General features: G+C 43.2%; 1 protein-coding gene across 3 annotated transcripts in view; it reads left to right on the top strand.

Moving 5' to 3' along the window:
• The window catches only part of PDZK1 (PDZ domain containing 1), a 32,728-nt gene that overhangs the window by 12,816 nt on the left and 2,359 nt on the right, over positions 1 to 17,553 (top strand). For 2 of the 3 annotated variants that reach the window (XM_081216812.1, XM_081216814.1), the window contains exons 2-8: positions 4,026 to 4,237; positions 5,019 to 5,265; positions 7,024 to 7,160; positions 8,602 to 8,797; positions 11,358 to 11,554; positions 16,338 to 16,562; positions 17,229 to 17,519. In XM_081216812.1, the coding sequence (XP_081072938.1) occupies positions 4,028 to 4,237; positions 5,019 to 5,265; positions 7,024 to 7,160; positions 8,602 to 8,797; positions 11,358 to 11,554; positions 16,338 to 16,562; positions 17,229 to 17,519 (1,503 nt within the window). In that variant the 5' untranslated portion in view covers positions 4,026 to 4,027. Of the gene's footprint in view, positions 1 to 1,548; positions 1,582 to 4,025; positions 4,238 to 5,018; positions 5,266 to 7,023; positions 7,161 to 8,601; positions 8,798 to 11,357; positions 11,555 to 16,337; positions 16,563 to 17,228; positions 17,520 to 17,553 lie in introns of those variants that run through there. The other variant, XM_081216813.1, reaches the window with a different exon arrangement.

The raw sequence follows: 17,553 nt of genomic DNA on the forward strand, positions 1-17,553 counted from the left end.
ATAGTGATTCAAGATTTTTATAGACTACTCCATTTAAAGTTATTATAAAATAATGGCTATGTTCCCTGTGCTGCACAATATATCCTTGTAGCTTATTTATTTTATACATAGTAGTTTGTACCTCTTAATCCCCTACCCCTATCTTGCCCCTCCCTCCTTCCCTCTCGCCACTGGTAACTACTAGTTTGTTCTCTATATCTGTGAGTCTGTTTTAAACAAACAAACAATTCATTTGTTTGTTTTATTTTTTAGATTCCACATATAAGTGATAATATACAGTATTTGTCTTTCTCTGTCTGACTTACTTCACTAAGCACAGTACCCTCCAAGTCCATCCATGTTGTTGCAAATGGCTAAATTTCATTCTTTTTTATGGCTGAGTAGTGTTCCATTGTGTGTGTGTGTGTGTGTGTGTGTGTGTATCACATCTTCTTTATCCATTCATCTGTTGATGGACACTTGTATTGCTTCCATATCTTGGCTATTGTAAATAATGCTGCTATGAACATTGGGGTGTGTATCTTTTCAAATTAGTGTTTTCATTTTCTTTGGATATATACCTAGGAGTGGAATTGCTGGATCATATGGTAGTTCTATTTTTAATTTTTTGAGGAACCTCCATACTGTTTTACTTAGTGGCTGCACCCATTTACATTCCCACTAACAAGTGTACAAGGGTCCCCTTTTCTCCACATCCTCATCAACATTTGTTAATTGTGGTCTTTTTGATGATAGCCATTCTGACAGGTGTGAGGTGATATCTCACTGTGGTTTTGATTTGCAAGAAAAGGAGGAAGAAATAGGAAACAGTATCCTTAAATACAGAGATCCTTCCTAGTTAGGCCCTGTGTTCCAGAGTTCCAGGCATCCTTATCATGGAGCAGTGACAGAGTCTTGCTAAAGTGACTGATGCCAGCCCTGATTTAGGGGCCAGTGTAAACCAGGCTGTGGACTAGACAAACCCAGGACTGGAGCTGGACCAGAGCCCAGCCCTCTTGATTCCTAGTTGAACTGTCTCTCTACAAGATGGCACAGGAAACAAACAGTTTCAGGGCCCTATGTAAGGCCAAGCTTTGGGGGTTTTGATCAGCTTTCTCTACTAGTACAGATGAAGGTGTTAAATATTTCATCAGTTTGGTATGGGGGGCAGCATTAATCCTTTAGTGGCTGAATTGTGGGAAGAGCAGAGAGGGTGGAAGGACATAATCTGGGCCTGGGGACAGCAGCTGTTTCCCACCCAGAGTGGTAGCATTTCTATCAGTATTTTTATCGGTGTGAACTGGCTCTAATTCTCTGTGCTTCAACCATAGATGTGAAAAGAAACTCTGACCTCGAACACCTGAGGCTTCAAAGACATAAGTGCAGATCTGAGTGATTACTGTCTGGCTGTTTGAAACTTTAAAGAAAGAAAGAAACACACAAACAACCTGAGATTTTGCCCAGAAACAGGGATTTGTGTTTCCTTGTATATCAGACTTTCAGGTCTCTATTGAGATACAGGAAAACTTTGTCTCTTCTCTCCCCAAACACTGGACCGCCCTACGAGCAAGGAGGATTCATCTTCCATCCTTGGGAAAAAGAGTAAGATCCTGTGGCTGCCATTGCAGAGTGTGAGATGGCTGAACTGTAGGGGTGGGTACCTTAGAAACGAGCATTCATACGCTGATCAGAAAGAGACTCATCTCTTGATGAAAACGTAGCATCTAATGGCCCTTATTTTGAATAATTTTCAGGACATGTTTCGAATTTTGTAGGATTTGGATGAGGTTTCTCTATAATTATTGATACTTCCAAATTTCAGAGGGCTTTTATTTTGTTTCCCTTCAAGGCTTTTCAGGCCTATGAAATTGAGAGCTGATAGGGATCTAGGGGTAAGTTTGGACATAGATGTAGATTCCAGGTGGAAAACGGAATGCTTGCAGGCTGGATGATCAGTAGAAAGAAAAGTCATGGGTCAGAGTCAGAGAGGCCACACACAGGTTCCTGCATGTGAGGAAGCCCCACTCTGGCGCTGCCCTCTTCTCCCCTAACTCTCTACTTTCCCCCTTTCCTCCCAAAGCAGCATCTTCCTGGCGGTTGGTCATGATAAGACAGAGCTGCAATGCTCTCCCAGGTGTGGACGGTGATCGTGGTGACTGTGGTTTCACTTTTCTCTGCCCTTGATTCTCTTTGGGGTGGCCTTAGGCCTCAGGCCCTCATAAGAGATCACTTGAAACATTGTCTATTTTTTTATTTTTAAAAATTTTTATTGGAGTATAGTTGATTTACACTCTTGTGTTAGTTTCAGGTGTACAACAAAAGTGAATCAGTTTTACATATACATATATCCACTCTTTTTTTTTTTTTGATTCTTTTCCCATATAGGCCACTACAGAGTATTGAGTAGAGCTCCCTGTGCTATACAGTAGGTTCTTGTTAGTTATCTATTTTATATAGGTTAGTGTGGAAACATTGTCTATTTATTTCTTGTTTCCTTGGCTTCTTAGTCATTGATGCCTCTGGTGGCTTGGTTGCCAGACTCTGCTGAGAGCAAGTGCAATAGCCAAGGGATCGGGCCGTGGGAGGCTTTCTGCCCCATTTGTACTGTATGTTTCTGTGGGCACAGAAGTCAGAGAAGACCAAGTCCAATTACCATGGTGTGGCTTCTAGGGAGCCTGGAGCACTTTGTTGTCTCTCCTCCGCCCTCCACTCCCATACCCTGTGCGGTCATCTGCTCCTGTCCCTCCAGGAGAAACGGATGGTTTATTCTGAGTTACTGGAGGGAGCTGTGACGAGGGGAACGTGAGGGCTTGCTGTGCAGGCAGTTTAACCAGCAGAGTCTAGCCTACTGCTCTCGGGCCTCTGCTCTACACCAGCAGTTCTTGGCCTCTATTCTCAAGTGCTTAAGCCAGGAGGGGTTGGGGACCCCTGGCAGGAATCTTTTTTTTTTTTTAATTTTATTGAAGTATAGTTGATTTACAATGTTGTGTTAATTTCTGCTGTACAGCAAAGTGATTCAGTTATACATATTTTTCATATTATTTTCCATTATGTTTTATCACAGGATATTGAATATAGTTCCCTGTGCCTAGCAGGAATCTGACCCTTAATGTCTGGGTACCAGGGCCCCAAGCTGTTGGTTTTCACACTTTTCCTCTCCTCCTCCTGTGGCCCAGAGCCTTGCTCTTGCAATGGGGTGAAAGGAGGGGCAGGATGGGTGGAAACGGAAGCGCTTCAGGAGGGAGAAATCTGACGTGGCAGCGGGAATCCTCTCTCTGTCGGGCATCCCTCCTCTGTTCTGACTAGAACTTCAGCGTCCTAGAAACCACTTTTCTATCTGTTTCCAATGTACCAGGTCAGCTCTCAGGCCTGGCTTCTCTGATTTTTAATTGTTTGAGGTCTTCCTTATCTTGTCTCACCTCACCACTCCTACTAATTCTTCAGGTTTTGGAAAAGTCATTTCTCCAGGAAGCCATTCTTAATTCTTCCCACCCCATTCCCTACTCCCAAGACACTCTGTTATATTCTCCCTTATCACTCTATTCTTCCCTAGTAGATCATTCATCATGTTTTCAACATGTTTCTGTAGAAACATGTTCTCCCTGATATGAGAGGCAAAGTATAGGTGTGTCTTGTCCACAGATTTATCTTCAATGCCCAGAACTTGGCAAGCTCTTCAAATATTTAAATGAAAGTGGACTTGGATTTTCTTAAAATTTTTAGGTAATGTATTTGGAACTAATTTCTTTTGGTCAGGGGACAAAGGGGAATTTGGTCTTGGAGCTATTGAAATGGAAGCATCTCTGTCCAGTACCTAGCCGAACACATGGGTCTGAAATTCAAGTGTAAGGTCATCTTTGGGGAGAAATAGATTTGGAAGTCACTAGCAAGTCCTGGAAGGTGGCTTCCTATACCCCGAATGTTGCTACCTGAACAGTCTGGATTTGGTGTGACAGAAGAATAGAGGTATAGGAGATGGAGGACAGATTTCTCACCCCAGTTAGATTTTCTGTCTTGTGGATTTACCCATTTGTTTTTCATCACAGAAATGGCCTCCACCTTCAACCCCCGAGAATGCAAGCTGTCTAAACAGGAAGGGCAAAGCTATGGCTTCTCCCTGCGAATTGAGAAGGACACTGATGGCCACCTGGTCCGGGTGGTTGAGAAGGGTAGCCCAGCAGAGAAGGCAGGTCTCCAGGATGGAGACAGAGTTCTTAGGATCAATGGTGTCTTTGTGGACAAGAAAGAGCATATGCAGGTAAATGGGACATTTGAGGTTCTTCTGCTTCTAGGATCTCTTCAGCTCCCACATCTCTGCTGATTCTAGTTTTGGGGGTCAGTGGAGCCTTCCTGGCTGCCACTGGCAAGGCAGGAAAACTTTACAGCTATATTCTGCCAGCTAATCAAGTCTCCCATGATTAACCAAGAACTGTAAAAATTATTCCTAGGTTTGAATAGTGTCAGGTCTAATATGCATTGCATATTTGCTACATGAAAGGAACTATACTAGGCAATTTCATATTCATTATTTTGTTAAATCCTCACCACAACTCATGAGGTTCATATCACTATTTCATAGATGAGGAAGTGGAGGCTCAGTCACCTTAGCTTGCTAATGTGTTCGTGTAGTGAACATGGGGGAGGGTCTGACCTTACCCCAATTCTGTCTGCCTCTAACTGGGTGCTCTTTTCACTGTACTATGCTGTCTCCATAGACCCAGGAGGACCTGTTTTGCTCTAGGGCAGCATTCATCCCTGGAAAGGACCAGTCCTAGTAAAAGTCCCCTGGGCTAGGGTTGGGCTATACTCTAGATTACAGTAGTGCTAGAGGCCCAGCCTAATCTGTACCTGGATCTCGGGAGGGGCCTGGGCAGAGATGGCTGGGGCACGATCTGCTAACTATTTGGGTGTCAGGGGTCAGCTAGTAGAATCTCCAGGGCCACATAATGAGCCAGATGGTGAGCCCTCCCCCGGCCCCCACCCCGGAGGTTGATAGAGGGTTATCGGTTAAAGTTAACCTTTTTCTTTCTTCCTCCTAGGTTGTGGATCTGGTCAGAAAAAGTGGGAATTCAGTGACTATACTGGTCCTGGATGGGGATTCTTATGAGAAAGCTATGAAAAAACAAGTAGATTTGAAAGAGTTGGGTCAAAGTCAGGAGTCGAGTTTGAATGATAAGAAGCTGCCCTCTGTGATGAACGGAGGAGCACAGGCTTGGACGCAGCCACGGCTCTGCTACCTGGTGAAGGAGGGGAGTAGCTATGGCTTCTCTCTGAAAACTGTCCAAGGTGAGCTTGAGGGTGGGGCAGGGACAAACAGCTTTTCAGAAGAAAGATACTGTTATCTGTTAATGACTCCTTTGACTAATTTTCAGTTGGAGATCCAACAGCAGCCTCTCTCTCCCTTTCCCTCCCTGGCCTTTCCCTTGCTTTGCACAGTTGTGCAAAGAGGGATCAGGACACTGGACAGCAGCACTGTGTGGGGGACACTGGGCACTCCGGTCCCCCAGTGTTTGTCAGGCTGAGCCTTTGAGGCCAGAGGGTTAGAGGGTTGATGCTTCTTCGTGGGTAAAGACAGAGGGGAGAATGGAGAAAAAGAGGCAAGAGAAGGGAGGTTCTCCATGATGGCCACTCTTGAATTAGAGTGATATCTCTTTTTATCTCTCAGAATGCCCAGGTAGTCACTTATTCAAAAAATTCTTGAGTACCTATTTATGTATCAGCCACTGTTACAGTTGCTGAGGACACTGCAAAAATCCCCACCCTCCTGTGGCCTTTAAATAGTACCCTCAGCTGTGGCCAAGCTCTGACCTGACTTCCTGACCTCTAGCTGAGAGGTACAGTGATTTGAGAAATCCCAACCATCAGAAAGCATTAGAAGTTCTGTTTCTAGAATTTCAGAGCTGCAGGCTGACCCACGCTCAGTTGACCATGGTTTTCTAATGATTCCACTGGGATTGAGGTTGGAATCATAGCTGTGTTAGCCTTTTGGTTCCACCTCTAATGTTGCTCCTTCCCTGTTCTTTCTGGTATTGGAGAGGTACTGATAGTGGGTCATAATTTGCTAAGTGCTAAACGGCAGACCAATAGTAAACATAAAATAGTTTCCAAGGCTTATTTAACCAGTAGCAAGAGAAATAAACTAGCTATAAGAGGTATTTCTCAAGTTTGTCAGTTATTAAAACACAGTGATGTAGGTGGTCAAGGGAAGCTTGGCATTTCCCAGAGGTTGGTTATCAGTAAAATGGTAAAAAAAAAAAAAAAAAAAGAAAAAGAAAAAGAAATTTTAATTCATACTCTACTCATTTGGCCTTTGTATAATGTCCATGGTGAATGGTTTAGGTTAGCTTTATGAAGAAAATTTTTTCTTCATGACAAATACATAACAAGGTAACAGGAGAAATGTTAAGTATTTAAGGAAGCAGAGTTTAAATTACTGTTATTCTTTGCAAATTGTTTGTGTAGTCATTATGACGCTACCCTTTGCCTAGGCTGATATATTAATACCTTGAAAGAATTGACAGCCCTTCTTGAAGAAGCACCTAAATCATACCACCTACTAATACACAATGACTGTGTGGATGCTTCCCTCTCCTCCTGTGCCTCTGCCCTCTTTAGCCTGCATCAGTGAGATTTATTCTCTCCACTGGATGTGGTGGTTGTTGATTGTATTAATTAAAGAGGACAGAATGGAGCAGACGACTTCTAATTCTACAAATGCAAAGAAAGGGAGTATGACACAGTGATGCAGTGTGGGCATGATTTGGTACTTTCTGGTTCAAGAAGCCAGTGCCACCTGAGATTGCTTCTTTGCATTTAGTTCGGCTCAGAAATCGTATTCAAATCAACAAAAACCAACTGAGTAATGGCTCTGTCAAGCTTTGCGCTATGAGCTCTAATTGTCACTCTAGATCAGAAGCCAAAGTCTATTTGAGTTAGCCCTAAAATTTGAAGTTCTAATTTTGTATTATTGGGAGAAAACCCTTTGCTGTTGGACTTTCTGTGTAATGGAGTTGTGACGCTTGTTCACCTGCTACCCTCTTTCAGGTAAAAAGGGAGTGTGCATGACTGATATAAAACCTCAAGGTGTGGCTATGAGAGCAGGAGTCCTGGCTGATGATCACTTGATTGAAGTGAATGGAGAGAACGTAGAGGATGCCACCCATGACGAGGTGGTTGAAAAGGTATATCCCAAAGGAGTACTTTTCTTACTGTATCTTTCACTCTGCTCTCATTGGAAGTGACAGGAAGACAGGAATGGTAGTTTATGATGGGAGGACTATAATAATGGGAAGCTAACCCTTTGTATTAAGAGCAAACAGACTCACTAGTGGTATAAAGTGTTATAGGGTTTTGGAATAAGGACTTTGCTAGTTTCATGTTGTTTTGAAGAAAAGTGTTCTAAAGAACCATTAACTTTATCTTTTGGATCTTATTTGTAATTGATTGGAATTAATTCCAATTTAGAGGGGGGTTGGAATCCCCCTCTAAATTTATAATAAAGTGAATGTTGAGCCCATGTTACTAAAATGTTGTAACATGCTGGAAGATAACCAGTGTGGTGATGAATATTGAGCTACACATGGGGAGTATTTGAAGACCTGTTATATCCCAAATCTTCTGTCTAGCATGGTTCCATGACACATGGAAAACACTCAGAGGTTTTTTTTGTTTTTTGTTTTTTTTTTGCGGTATGCAGGCCTCTCACTGTTGTGGCCTCTCCCATTGCGGAGCACAGGCTCCGGACGCGCAGGCTCAGCGGCCATGGCTCACGGGCCCAGCCGCTCCTCAGCATATGGGATCCTCCTGGACCGGGGCACGAACCCATGTCCCCTGCATCGGCAGGCGGATTCTCAACCACTGCGCCACTAGGGAAGCCCAGAGGTTTTTTTTTATATATATAAATTTATTTCCTTATAAATTTAAAAAATAAATTTATTTATTTATGTTTGGCTGCATTGAGACTTCGTTGCTGCGCGTGGGCTTTCCCTAGTTGCAGCGACTGGGGGCTACTCTTCGTTGCGGTGTGCGGTGGCTTCTCTTGTTGTGGAGCGCGGGCTCTAGGCATGCAGGCTTCAGTAGTTGTGGCATGCTGGCTCAGTAGTTGCGGTGCACGGGCTTAGTTGTTCCGCGGCATATGGGGTCTTCCCGGACCAGGGCTCAAACCCGTGTCCCCTGCAATGGCAGGCAGATTCCTAACCACTGCACCACCAGGGAAGTCCATCAGAAGTTTTCCTTTGGGGTCATATGGAACCTTGAAAATTGACCAAATTTATCTTCTCCTGGTAGAAGGATCTTTCAAAGTAGACCTTTACTTTCTTTTTCAAACTCCTTTCCTAGTCTTCACCTATGTACCTTTCTGGGTACACAGATTTCACTTGGGTTCAGTTAGCATCTGTGTGGGTGAGGTCATACTTAAGAAGGCGAAAAACAACAACTGTATGAGGGAAGATAGATAAATACCAGTGAGGTGGTAGAAAACAGTATTACAGATTAAACTGAGGCCTCATATCTCATATTTCCTATTGAATCTATAGACTGTGTGCCTTGATACAGAAACTTTCCTATTTCCCAGCATCATTCTTGGAGATTGATGTTGGTCCTCACCTGTGTATATTGTTGCAGGTGAAGAAGTCCGGAAGCCGCGTCATGTTCCTGCTGGTGGACAAGGAAACTGACAAGCACCATAGTGAGCAGAAGATAAAATTCAAGAGAGAAACAGCCAGTTTGAAACTGCTACCCCACCATCCCCGGGTTGTGGAGATGAAGAAGGGAAGCAATGGCTATGGTTTCTATCTGAGGTCAGGCCCAGAACAGAAAGGTAAGGCACTTGAAGAGCAGAAAACCTGGCAGTGTAACCATCCAATTCCTCATCCCAGTCTGACTCCAGAGTTCCATTAGGCCCCCAACCCCTCATCAGATTCATGAAGGAAGTAGTAAGAAACTAGAAAGCATAGCTGGGTCAGTTTAACTCCGTGCATATGGGGTGGGGGCCTGATGATGGGCATCCCTAGGTTTCCACAGCAGAATTATAAGGCAGAATTTTGGATCTGGGCAGTAGTATGCTGGTAAATTGGCTCTCTGGAAAAAAAAAAGCCCTAATTTGTAGCTTGTGTTGTTTTTTGTGGTGTAAATACTCCCACCATGTCTGATTTCAAGCCACCAACATGCTGTCACAGAATGCAAAGTTGAGAAGTGTTTTCATGAGCTGGTGTGAGGCAGCTCCAGCACACCCCTAGGTCTGAGGCAGAGGTGTGGGTTGGGATCTGGGACTTGAAGAGAACCAGGAGTCTTTCTGGTTCCTTGTAATTCAATAAGGAAAGAACTAAGGTCCTCCTACAGAAGCTGAATACATTTAAAAAAATGTAGGTTCAGGCCATGTGAACTGTTATTCACCCAGAAGTTGCTATTTTCTTTTAATCATATATTTATATTAATTTATGAAACATTAATTTGGTTCATATAATGTAAAAACATCCTCAGGGCCCTTGAGAATATCAAGTGAGTCAGACAAGAATTCTTCAGTCAAGAAGCCTCTTGTTTAGTAGAGGACATAAGACATGTGTATCCATAACTGAAGGTAGATGGTGAGAAGCACCTTAATACAGGGCAGATAAAATACTGTGGAGACCCAATGTTGGAGCAAGTTTTTCTCACTAAAAATGTACTGGGAGGCCTCTTTTACTAAGGCAGCACTTGAGCTCAGGCTTCATAGTATGAATAGAATTTGGGCAAGTTGATGGAGTGGGGACAGGAAGGCCAGTCCATGAAGACAGGATTGTATGAGTAAAGCAAGGAAACACAGGCACAGTTTTATTGGCATCTAATGTGTAGCACAGAAAACCAAGTTAGAAAGGTTGGTTGGCAAGAAATGATGGACCTTTAGTGCGTGTTGAGGAGTTTGGACTTGTTTCTATAGTCAGTGGGGAGTTAAATGTTTTTTGAACAGTGTGAGAGAGAAGAAAAATTAAGCCTACGGTGTATCGGGAGCTTTACACATCTCAATTACTCCTAATAATTCTGCAAGAATTGCTGAAATTGAGGACTTGAAGAAGATAGAATAATTTCTTTAAGGTCAAACAGTTAGTTGTGGTACAGCTAGGATCAAATTCAGGTCTGTTTAGTTCCAAAGCCCATGTTCATGCTGTTGCCCTGGGGAGTGACTCGGTCAGACATTGCATCAGGATGAATCTGGAGGCAGGTCTGCATTGGAGAAGGTGAGCATTAAGGACAGGGAGAGCAACTGGTAAGGTGCTGTGGCAGTTTAGGTAGAATTTCAGGTAGAGGATCTAGAACTCAAGAAGAGGAGATGTATAAAAATATTAAGGTAGCACTGAAGGACTTGGCTGATTAGACATGGGGAGTGGATGCTGAGGAAGAATCAGTTGCTAAGTGTCAGTGCCTGGGGAGATGGTGCTCCCACTAACAGGTGACCATGATGAGGGAGACGGGCCAAGATGACTTCTGGTTTGAATACATTACATTGGAGGAATCTATGGGATATCCAGTTGGAGATGCCAAGCAGCTAGCTGGAAAAGTGAAACTGGAGCTTGTTAAAACTGAATGAAGGGGCTTCCCTGGTGGCGCAGTGGTTGAGAGTCCGCCTGCTGATGCAGGGGACGCGGGTTAGTGCCCCGGTCCAGGAGGATCCCACATGCTGCGGAGCGGCTGGGCCCATGAGCCATGGCCGCTGAGCCTGCGCGTCCGGAGCCTGTGCTCCACAACAGAAGAGGCCACAACAGTGAGAGGCCCGTGTACCGCGAAAGAGAAAAAAGAAAAAAAAAACAACTGAATGAAGGACAAAAAAAAGTGTGAGAGATCTGGAGGCATCTGGTGAAGATAGTTTAAGTCACGAGAATAAGGCTAAAGACACATCCTTGTGGCATGCACACAGAAACGCATTCACAACTGAATTTGCCCAACTGCTACTAAAATGCCAGCATGGGTTTCCTAGGGTCTGAATTCTTTGGTTTTGTTCATCATTCTTCCCTTCCCCCTTTTTTCTTTATGGCAACTTCTACATAAGATGTACAGATACAAGTATGCACACTGACTTCCTGGGACCTTGCTGACCCTTCTTACTGCTGAGCATGCTATTTTGTTAAGATTGAATCCCAAACACTTTTAGTAACAACATTCTTTAAAACCCTTTCATTATTAATGGCTGGGTTTGTTCTTGGAATGAGTTCTGACCAAAGAATGAGGCTGGATAGGATGTGTATAGACATCCTAGGGTGCCAGTGGGAAGGACAGGAGTTGTACTCAGCATGCTTTTTATATCTATTTTATAAGGGCCTTAGGTTCCAGCAGAAATCCCCCAGTTTGTTTTTTAGTGGTCTTTCTGATAATTTTATTAATTTTTTTTTGGTGGGGGTGAGTAGGTCAAATCGTTAAGGACATAGATTCCGGAAGTCCAGCAGAGAAGGCTGGCTTGAAGAACAATGACCTGGTGGTTGCTGTCAACGGCGAGTCTGTGGAGTCCCTCGATCATGACAGTGTGGTGGAAATGATTAAAAAGGGTGGAGACCAGACTTCACTGTTGGTGGTGGACAAAGAGACGGAAAACATATATAAACTGGTAAGTAATACAAGGCCACATATTCATGAATTAAGGTTGGGTCCATTCAGTCATGCCCTCAAACTTTGGCTAAGTTACCACTTTGATCTTCATACTGGAAGGGGCATAAAATCATCATAAAGGCTGCATTGAAGCTGAAATTGGTAGAGATAAGAGAATGCCAAGTGATTGGCACATGAGTTTTAAGTCCTTAGATTCAAGATTTTGAAAGAATTTGCAAATATAACTGCAGAATCTCTCTTGGTGACCTGGGAAAAACCTATGAACAATAGCCTGGAAATAAGCAGATGTAGCCCTAACTTTCCCAAATAGGGAATAATTGGATTTTAAACTATAGACCAATACATTCTATCAATCCGTGTAAAAGCCTAGAAAGGATTATTAAACAGTTTATAAGCCCTTAGCAAGGGAGTAGAAACACAGATTCACCAAGACCAATTAGTGTCAAACTAACCTTATTTCCTCTAATCACAACAGCTATTATATGCACATTTTAAGGTTTTTTGTTTGTTTGTTTGTTTTTTTGCGGTACGCGGGCCTCTCACTGTTGTGGCCTCTCCTGTTGCGGAGCACAGGCTCCAGACACACAGGCTCAGCGGCCATGGCTCACAGGCCCAGCCGCTGCGCGGCATGTGGGATCTTCCCGGACCGGGGCACGAACCCGTGTCCCCTGCATTGGCAGGCGGACTCTCAACCACTGCGCCACCAGGGAAGCCCCATTTTAAGGTTTTTATAACACTTTTGTCATAAGAACTGTGGTTCACTCTAGCTTAGCAGACATTTGGGGGCCTCCTAAGGCACCATCTGCCTTGCTGGGTGTTGGTCACAAAAATGAACAAAGATGAACTTGTTCTGTGTGATATGCAATAATAGAAGCATCCAAAGGTGTATAAGTGATATAGAGGGAGGAATATTATGAGAGGTGGTGGTAGTACTAGCGTCCTTTTTAGATGAAAAAAATGGAACTTAGACTAAGTGATGATTGGCGGAAGTCACACAGCTTAGCAGACTGAAGCCAGTGTGTGAATGCAGGTTTTATTATGCCATAATCCCTCCCAGCACATCATTTTGATTAGATATTTCAAGACACTTGTCTTGATGACACTCTGCCCCTATCCAAAAAATGCAATTTAAGGTTACATTAATTGACACTTAGCTTCTGGAGATGGTAGTATTACTGTACTGAGTTGGTCAGACTATACCTGAAATTACCAGTAATGTAATCTTGGGTAAGTTACCCTCTCTGTGTCTGTTTCTTTCGTTGTAAAATGGGTGTAGCTACAGTGAAGGGTGGCTATGAGTGTTAAATGAGTTAATATTTGGAGCATTCAGAATAATGCCTGGCACATATAAATGTTTGTTAAATCAACATTGTGTCCAGTTCTGAGAACCTCACTTTAAGGCCAGTGTCAAGAAAGGTAACTAGGGCAGAGGTTTCGTAAGACACTACATGAATATTTCGCTTCAATAAGCACAGACTTTGGGGAAGAAAGAACATCTTCAAGAATTTGAAAAGCTAAATGGTAACTACGTAAGGTGATGGATGTGTTAATTTAACTTGATTGTGGTAATCATTTCACAATGTATATGTCTAGCAAATCATCATGTGTACACCTTGAATATATACAATTTGTCAATTATACTTCATTAAAGCTGGGAAAATGTATGAAGCAAAAATTGACAAAATTGAAAAGAGAAATACAGTTCTACAATAATAGTTGGAGACTTCAATATCCCACTCTCAATACTGGATAGAACAACCAGACAGAAGTAAGGAACTAGAGGACTTGAACAACACAAACCAGCTAGATCTAACAGACATACACTCTATCCAACAACAGAATACACATTCTTCTCAAATGCACAAGGGATATTCTCCAGAATAGACAATATGTTAGGCCACAAATTAAGTCACAATAGCCAAAAGATGTAATCAACCCAAGTGTCCACTGACAGATGAATGGATTTAAAAGATGTTATATATATATTATATATCTATATACTATCTATCTATCATCTATCAACTATATCTATCTAATGAATTTGGAAGGCTATTACGTGCAGGAAGTAGACTTATTTTTGAGGTGTTCTATGGGGCACAGCTTGACCAAATAGAGAAGGCACAGGGAGCTAGCTTTTGGCTTAAGGATAACTGAAGCTGCCAGGAACAAGCTCTGCAGAGCAGGGAGTTCCCAGTTGGTGGAAAAAATCAAGCAGAAGTCAGAAGGTCACTGCTGTAGCTGTTGTAAAGGGAATTCTGGCATCAAGTCCTTTTCAATGCCTCCCAAACTTATGACAGCATGACTGAACTATAATTTTAATGTTTTGGTTAAGATGAGAGAAATTGGACCTAAAAAGATGCTTGTTGCCATCTTCTTCCTCCCTCTTCACTACCCCCTCCACCCCAAAGTAAGTTCCATAGATGGGTAGGTGGGAGGTGGTTGGATCTTTGATATATATCGGTGAATAAAACAAACACCTAAAACAGTTCCTGGCACATACTAGACAGCCAAATATTTGAGTGAAGAATGAGTAAAAACTCATTAAGTGTTTAATGTTACTGTCCTCTGCCTGAAGATTAGCTGCTACTGGCAGATACAGTTGATTTGCTTGTTTGGGTAGTGACATCAGTGATATTTTTGCATGTGATGAGTCACTTTGACAATTTTCCACATTCTATTTTATTTTTTAAATTTATTTATCTTTGGCTGCATTGGGTCTTTGTTGCTGTGCACTGGCTTTCTCTAGCTGCGGCGAGCGGGGGCTACTCTTCATTGTGGTGTGCAGGCTTCTCATTGCGGTGGCTTCTCTTGTTGCAGAGCACAGGCTCTAGGCACACGGGCTTCAGTAGTTGTGGCTTGCAGGCTCTAGAAGGCAGGCTCTGTAGTTGTGGTGCATGGGCTTAGTTGTTCCACAGCATGTGGGATCTTCCTGGACCAGGGATTGAACCCACGTCCCCTGCATTGGCAGGCGGATTCTTAACCACTGTGCCACCAGGGTAGTCCCAATTTTCTACTTTTTTTTTTATTATAAATTTATTTATTTTTATTTTTGGTTGCATTGGGTCTTCATTGTTGCACGTGGGCTTTCTCTAGTTGCGGCCAGCAAGGGCTACTCTTTGTTGCGGTGTGTGGGCTTCTCATTGCGGTGGCTTCTCTTGTTGCAGAGCATGGGCTCTAGGCACGTGGGCTTCAGTAGTTGTGGCACAAGGGCTCAGTAGTTGTGGCGCACGGGCTTAGTTGCTCCGCAGCATGTGGGATCTTCCTGGACCAGAGCTTGAACCCGTGTCTCCTGCATTGGCAGGCAGATTCTTAACCACTGTGCCACCAGGGAAGCCCCCAATTTTCCACATTTTAAAGAGAAAGAAATGTGGGGAGATTTGCAAGTATATCATTGAAAGGTCTGAAGTTAGCTGAATTAGGTAACTAGCAGGTTCTGTGCTGGTGCTACTCTTGATAAGAAAGGAAGATGTGGTCTTGGGGTTAGTAAGACAGATGACACCAGGACCCCAAATCCAGTTTTATCCAGGTTGCTGAACAGTATGATTTGGGGAAGAGCAAACGTACTCACCTTCAATTGCTTGATTTTCTACTCATTGCGTAACAAATGTCCTGGATGCTTGTGAGTGATAATTTAACTACTGATCCAAGATCTTACTATACCCAAATATACCCTTTTAATTCTCTCAACTAAAACCCACACTCAGCTAAACTCTTCATTCTGTAACACAAACCAGTCATATGTTTCCTGTTCTCTGCCTCTTTATATTTGAGACCATCACTGCCTTCTTCACATGGATGGTCTGGGAGTTGAGATGGATTAGAAGTATTTAAAGATAGTGAGGAGTCTGGCTTAACCGAAGTGTCAGCTAATGGTTACAATAATAAATAGTAAAATAAATTGAGTACAGCAGATACAGGACTGGAGGGGGAGGGGGAGAAGCAAGTAGCAGATGATGGAATTGAGTTGTTTTTTTTTTTTTTTTTTTTTTTTTGCGGTACGCGGGCCTCTCACTGCTGTGGCCTCTCCCGTTGTGGAGCACAGGCTCCGGATGTGCAGGCTCAGCGGCCATGGCTCACGGGCCCAGCCGCTCCGCGGCATGTGGGATCTTCCCGGACCGGGGCACGAACCCGTGTGCCCTGCACTGGCAGGCGGACTCTCAACCACTGCACCACCAGGGAAGCCCTGGAATTGACTTTTGTTACCATATGTGATCACATGATTGCCAACCTCCTCTACCCCCTCCCCCAATTAATTACTGCGTGTAATTCAAATAGTGGTAAAAATAATGTCTCATGTTTCACTTTCTCTAATGTGTTTAAGGAGCTCTGAAGAGTTCTGAAGACCATCTTATTGAAGGGGAAGGGCCAGGTGAACCTGCTCTGCATGAGGTACTGGGCAAGTCACTCAATGTCTATAATCTCCTAACAGGGAGATTGCCTATGGTTTGTTCAGTGACTCGCTCACTATCATGGAATCAGAATAAACTGGCAGTTCTGTTAGACTTATTTTTGGATCCTTGTACAACATTCTATACTGCTTTTATTTTATATATATTTACATTTGTTTACATGTTTACACTCATTACTCTATAACCAAGCTCAGTCTTCCTTTATACCTTTTCTGTTTGGGGTAGTAGAGAAATTTTATAGCCCACAGCCAGATGTATCTGGAAGAGGAGTGGAACATGGAGGATACCTTATAAATTAAACCAGCACATTTAATAAAGTGTAACTTCTCATACTTACAATTAATGGGTTTTTTTCCCCTTTATTTTCTAAAGGCTGGCTTTTCTCCATTACTCTGCTATCAAAGTCAAGAACTGCCTAATGGGTCTGTCAAGGAGGCTCCAGTTCCTACTCCTGCCCCTCTGGAGGTCTCAAGCCCAGATACTACAGAGGAAGTAGCAGATCATAAGCCTAAACTCTGCAGGCTGGTCAAAGGTGAAGATGGCTATGGCTTTCACTTAAATGCGATTCGGGGTCAGCCAGGCTCATTCGTCAAAGAGGTATGGTGATCTGGTTCCAGCAGCCCAACGAACAGTCACAATTAGGAGAGTCCCAGTTTCTCCCACTCACTGATGGCTCAGTAAAAAGGTTACATTGAAGGCTTACACCGAGGGTCTCACGTGGGTTCAAATAAACACCATTATGGTCTTGTACCCTTTAAGATAGGTACTAGTACATCCTAAGCTCACATCTTTCATTTCTTAAACATCTGTTCCACCTAATTGTCTCTATAGATACTTTCAAATCAAATACTGTAAACAGAGTGAGTTGACATGACTGTGGTGACAGTCACTAAATATTATGGGAGTGATACTTGTTTGCTTCTGTGCATAATGCCCTTACCCTGCAGGGACTGACAGTGAGAAGACTATCTCTACAGCTCTCAAGTTGGGAACAAAGAAGGCGGACCTATGAAATCTAATGCCTTCAACCCAGAAGACATATGATATTCAACCACTGTGACACTACTCATTTGAGTACGGAAGTTGTAGCTTTCATAAGGAGAAAAGCAATAGAGAACCATTCTCAACTTCTCTACCTCAAGGAGAAATAATAACATGATTAAACATAAATTCTCAATGTCCTCATCTCTCCTCTGAAGAATAGCTAGTCTAACATTCTGTTATCTGTGTTTGGAAGTGATAACTCAGAACCTCTGCCCACAGGTACAGAAGGGTGGCCCTGCTGACCTGGCTGGGCTAGAGGATGAGGATGTCATCATTGAAGTGAATGGAGTGAACGTACTGGATGAGCCCTATGAGAAGGTGGTGGACAGAATCCAGACCAGTGGCAAGAATGTCATACTCTTAGTCTGTGGAAAGAAGGCCTATGATTATTTCCAGGCTAAGAAAATCCCTATCGTTTCCTCCATGGCTAATCCACTGGATGATGCCCCTGATCCCAAAGAAGGAACGCCGGAGGAAGCAGAGCAAGACTCACACATGGCAAAAGAACGAGTGAGTGGTGATACATTTCTTTTAGTAATCTAAC

The sequence above is a fragment of the Mesoplodon bidens genome (genome assembly GCF_964165515.1).
Source record: "Mesoplodon bidens genome assembly, chromosome: 2".
Taxonomy (NCBI): Eukaryota; Metazoa; Chordata; class Mammalia; order Artiodactyla; family Ziphiidae; genus Mesoplodon; species Mesoplodon bidens.